At 59.4% G+C, this 4,347-nt stretch overlaps 2 protein-coding genes across 2 annotated transcripts in view; both read right to left on the bottom strand.

Moving 5' to 3' along the window:
- The window catches only part of BAIAP2 (BAR/IMD domain containing adaptor protein 2), a 71,620-nt gene extending 71,239 nt beyond the window's left edge, over positions 1-381 (bottom strand). The window contains exon 1 of the mRNA XM_035899190.1: positions 310-381. Coding sequence (XP_035755083.1) covers positions 310-381 — 72 coding nt within the window. The remainder of the gene's footprint in view (positions 1-309) is intronic.
- Positions 382-2,965: 2,584 nt separating this feature from the next.
- The window catches only part of CHMP6 (charged multivesicular body protein 6), a 4,079-nt gene continuing 2,697 nt past the window's right edge, over positions 2,966-4,347 (bottom strand). Inside the window, exon 6 of the mRNA XM_035899287.1 lies at positions 2,966-3,260. Within this exon, the coding sequence (XP_035755180.1) occupies positions 3,208-3,260 (53 nt within the window). The 3' untranslated portion in view covers positions 2,966-3,207. The remainder of the gene's footprint in view (positions 3,261-4,347) is intronic.

Raw genomic sequence — 4,347 nt, forward strand, 5'->3', positions numbered from 1 at the left:
AAACACCAGCCGGGGGCTCAGACATCCTGGGTGAGGGTCCCTTGTCCCGCACCCACAGCGTCGCTCTCGGGGACCGAGGGGGAAGGTGACGCTGCGCTACGCCCCACCTTGGGACCCAGCCCCCACTCCTGCCTCCAGGAGAGCCCTTTCCCCCTAAGCCCTTTCTCGGGGTAGCCCCAAGGGTGTCTGCCTGACAGCCCCCCGGCTCCCGGCCCGCTGGCGAGGAGGGCAGGCACGGGGGCTGCCCTGCCTTCGCAGCAACAAGAGAACATCCAGGCTCTCTTCAACGCCCCTCCAGCCCCCCCGTACCTGACCCGCGGGCCGTGCCCCGGCCGTCAGGGCACTGCTGCTGCCAGCCACCGAGGAGCCCTCCCGGGCCATCCGGGCAAACAGGATTGTTGTTCTATTACACACGGAGCCTGTTCTGAAATTCCCTGCCCCCATCTCTCCCAGGAGCAGGGAGTAAGAAGGGGAGGGAGGAGGAAGGCAACTCTTGCTTGTCCAAAACATTTACTGTGAAAACACGAGGCTGGAAGAGGAATCGGTGAAACCATTCGAGATCGTTTATTGTTACAGCACACGGAGGTCACGCCCCACTCCGGGCTCTTCCTCTCGAGGAGACACAGTACAATCTGTTTGGTGCAGGGATTAGGAGAGGAAGCTGTTGGCAATCTGCTGCAAACTTTCCTGTTCGGTCAGTCAATGGCCGCTCTACTGTATTAACCAACGCAAGGAGCTGCATTAACCCCTTCAGCACGAACCCCCTCCCTCCCCGGACCAGCGTCCACCCCAGGGACGCGCCGCGGGGGAGCGCAGGCAGCACCGGGGGTTCAGCTCCCCGGCCTCGCCGCGGCTTCCCCGGGACGGTTGGCTCCCGTCTCTCCCGCTGCCAGGACGCTCACGAGGAGGAAAACGAGCCCAGGGCCGGCGGCGCGCTCTCCCTCCTCGGCCGCGGCGATGGGTGCCGGCCCTGTTGGGTTTACAGAGATCGCGAGCAGCAAAAGCCGTGCTCCCGGGCCAGGTCCCTTCCAGACCTCACCGGGGGAGGCCAGCACTCGCCCCTGCGAACCACAACCTGCACAGGGTCCGGGCAAACACATCGACACCAGCTATGCAAGGGAGCCAAGGAGCCTCGAAGAAAAAACGTTCCACAGGCTGGCCAGGGACAGCACCGCGCAGAATGAAGGCAAGGCTCTCTCTGGTGGCACCAGCGCGCACTGCACGACAGCCAGGACGTAACAGCGGAGCAACAGCCCTGCCCAGAGAAAACCCAAACCACACAACAGGATCCAGCCTTGCCCCGTTCCAGCTCCGGCTGCGAAAGCTGGGCGAAGGGTTTGGCTGTTGCGAGCAGCCAAAGGGGCGACCGGCGCGTTCAGCACAGGCAGAGGGATCGGCCGAACCCGCTCTGCGCGGTGCAGAGGAGGTGCTTGGTTTGCTGAAGTCACGCTGCTTTGCAAACGCGGCTCACGGGACCCCGGCTTTGTTGTGAAGCATTAATTAAGCGGGAGCGCACTGGAACCAAAACCAAGGCAGCTCCAAAGCGCCTCGAGGATTCGGTCCAGGCCCTGCTCCCCGCGGGAGGATGAGGATGCCCCGGCCAGTCTTTGGAACGTAACAGACGGAGATGACACGGAAAGCGTGACTCGGACCCAGAGCTGCTGCTGGCCCACCACCGCACGGAGAGCGGCACAGCCTCTGGGATTACTTATTATTGTCCAGCACCAGATCACATAACCCCAAAGGCAGCCACTCAGAGTCTCCAAGGACCCTCTGGTCCTTCTTCTGCTGTCACAGGAACAGGGATTAAGGGTTGTGGCTTCAAGAACGTAATAAATCAAGATCTGCAGTGTCCTGAAGAGCATCTGCAAGCTGGCAAGTAAGCTTGCTTCCAAGAACAGCTAAATCTGCCCGCCACCTGGCTGGCCAGGCAGCTCTCCAAACACTTCATCATCCCCGCCGGCCTGAGCGCCCCGCTACAGCACGCTGAGCACCAGCCCGTCCCCCACAGCGCAGGCTTGGAGGGAACCGGGCTCCCCTCTACTGAGGGAGCACAGTCTGTGGGGGGTTGATTTAAGAAGCTTCAGGCCTCACGTCTGCTACAGAACGAGCCTCACGTTTACCCCAGCCTGACCTTTCCTGTCTCCAACCCTATGAGAAAATACCAAACACGAGCTGGCAACTGGAGGCAGAATCAATCTCAGCCCATCTGAACGCTGCAAGGGTGAACTCTGATGCTGGTGCAGAGCCAACAAGGGAGGACGCCCGGCTCGTAACGCAGGCAGAAGACTCCTTGCTGTAATTTTAAGAGGCTGATCAGATTTCTGTCACCCCAGCACCATGGGTTACCGGAGGCAGGCAGGCAGAGCGGGATCTGAAGGGGAATCGTCACTGACCGCCCCCGCCTCACGCCCAGCCAAAGGCCAGCTCTCCGCCTCGCAGGGCGAGCGGGCTTCTCCCCTAACCGGCGCCGCTGCCAGCAACGCCAAGCCACGCAATCGCGCTGAACTTTGCTCGCATGGAACACCCCGGCGCGTCAGCTGGTTTCACACAAGGCTGACGGAACCGTTTGCAACCCCTAGCACAAAGCGGTGCTGCCTGCGGGAGCTCGGGCTTGCTGCCTTCTTCCAGGCTGCCTGCACCGCCCGGGCCCCGTCGCAGCCTCGCACACGCCGGCCAGTCCGATTCACACGAGGACAAGAGACACCGGCAGCCCTTCCACAGACAGAATCAGAAGAGGAAAAGCAAAGGGATGAGAGGAGTGCAGACACCAGCACAGCCCGGGGGGCTCCCGAGGGCAGTGGCTCGTTCTCACCCAGCCCACGTCCAGGACAGGCGGTTCAAACACAGGACGGCTCCCAGGGTGGGGCTTCCTGGGGATTCCGTCCGAGCAAAGGCAGATTTGCCACTGAAATCAAACCTAAAGAAAGCATTTGGCTTCGGAAGTTTTGGAGTTGTTGTTTAATCCCGAGACAGCGCAGCTGAGTGAGTTCAGAATTTAAGTTACAAAAAAAGAAAGCACTAGAAAATAATCTTGATACAAGAGCAATAATCAGCTGAGGTTCCCCACCCTGCACAGGGAATCCTGCTCCACGATCGGCCCAGCACAGCTGGGATGCTGCTGAGGCATTGCTTGTTCCCAGCACACGCTGGGATGGCAAACTGTCCTGGGTGAAAGTTATGTGGGGGAATCCCCAGAAGCAGGAGTTAAGACGCTGCCACCAGTTCTGGTTTTGGCCTGTTCTTGACGGGTGACGCTTCTGTGGAAGAAAAAGAAACTTGTTACAGAAACAGAGAACGCAAATCATCTGCAGCCATCTCCTGCGGAAGAACTGGGACTCGTAATCCACTCCTCCAGAGAGCACCAAATGCTTGCACAGCACCTGAACCAATAAAAGTTTGTTATGAACAACTCCACATATCCAGCATGCCCCTCTTTCATGGCACTTGAAGAATTAAAACGGTTTCAGAACGTACCCAACGCAACCTCAGTAAGCCGCCGGCCCAGCGACACAGATCCAGGGCAGCGAGCCATTTCTCGGAGGGCGGTGGGCAAGTCAAGCTTTGCCCCTCGTCCCTTCAACCTGACAACACGAGCCCGACCGAGGCTCAGTCAGCCGCAGGCAGCGAGGGCAGCTTGGGTTCTGTTTGGCCACCCTGCTGCCAACGGAGAGAGATGACATCTGATCCATGTTTACTAGTAAACAAGCACGAAAATGAAGCCAGCCGCCCTGTCTCCCACATCCCAGATTTCTCCTGGGCAGATTCCACACGAGGAAATGGCTTCTTACAGCTCCTGGTTTCCACAAGCAGGAACGTCCAGCTTCTGCGACCGATGGTTTGGGGTTCTGCTGCCCCAGGAGACTCTTCACCAGTTTGGCTTTGGGCACCCAGCTGAGTCCCGCTCTGCCTCGCTGTTTGTCTCCAAGGGCAGGCTCCACTCTCCGTTCTTCAGCACGGACAGACAGACAGACGGCTGGTAACGCCCTGTGAAGGCTCCGTCCTCACCAGGCTGAGAGCGCCCGTTTGGCCGCTCCGCTTCACGAGCTCTCTCCCGCTTCCCCCTTCGCACCCAGCTGCACAAACCCCACCGCTGGGGTTTGGGATCCCCCTGGGGTTTGGGATCCCTCAGGAGCAGACAGACACGTAGCATCGGTTGTGCGGAGCTCACGCTCCAACAGTCCTGGAATTTGGGACTCCAGTGATCCTCACCCAGCTGGTTCAAAATTACCGCTGCTACCTGAAGCACGGTCACAAGAGCTGTGAGTAGTCACGAACCTCAGCGAAATCCAGTTCCGTGCAGCGCAGATGCCAGTACCTGTGGTCACAAATAACTGTTCCTTGTGA

The sequence above is a fragment of the Egretta garzetta genome, unplaced genomic scaffold (genome assembly GCF_000687185.1).
Source record: "Egretta garzetta isolate BGI_Z169 unplaced genomic scaffold, ASM68718v1 scaffold131, whole genome shotgun sequence".
NCBI lineage: Eukaryota > Metazoa > Chordata > Aves > Pelecaniformes > Ardeidae > Egretta > Egretta garzetta.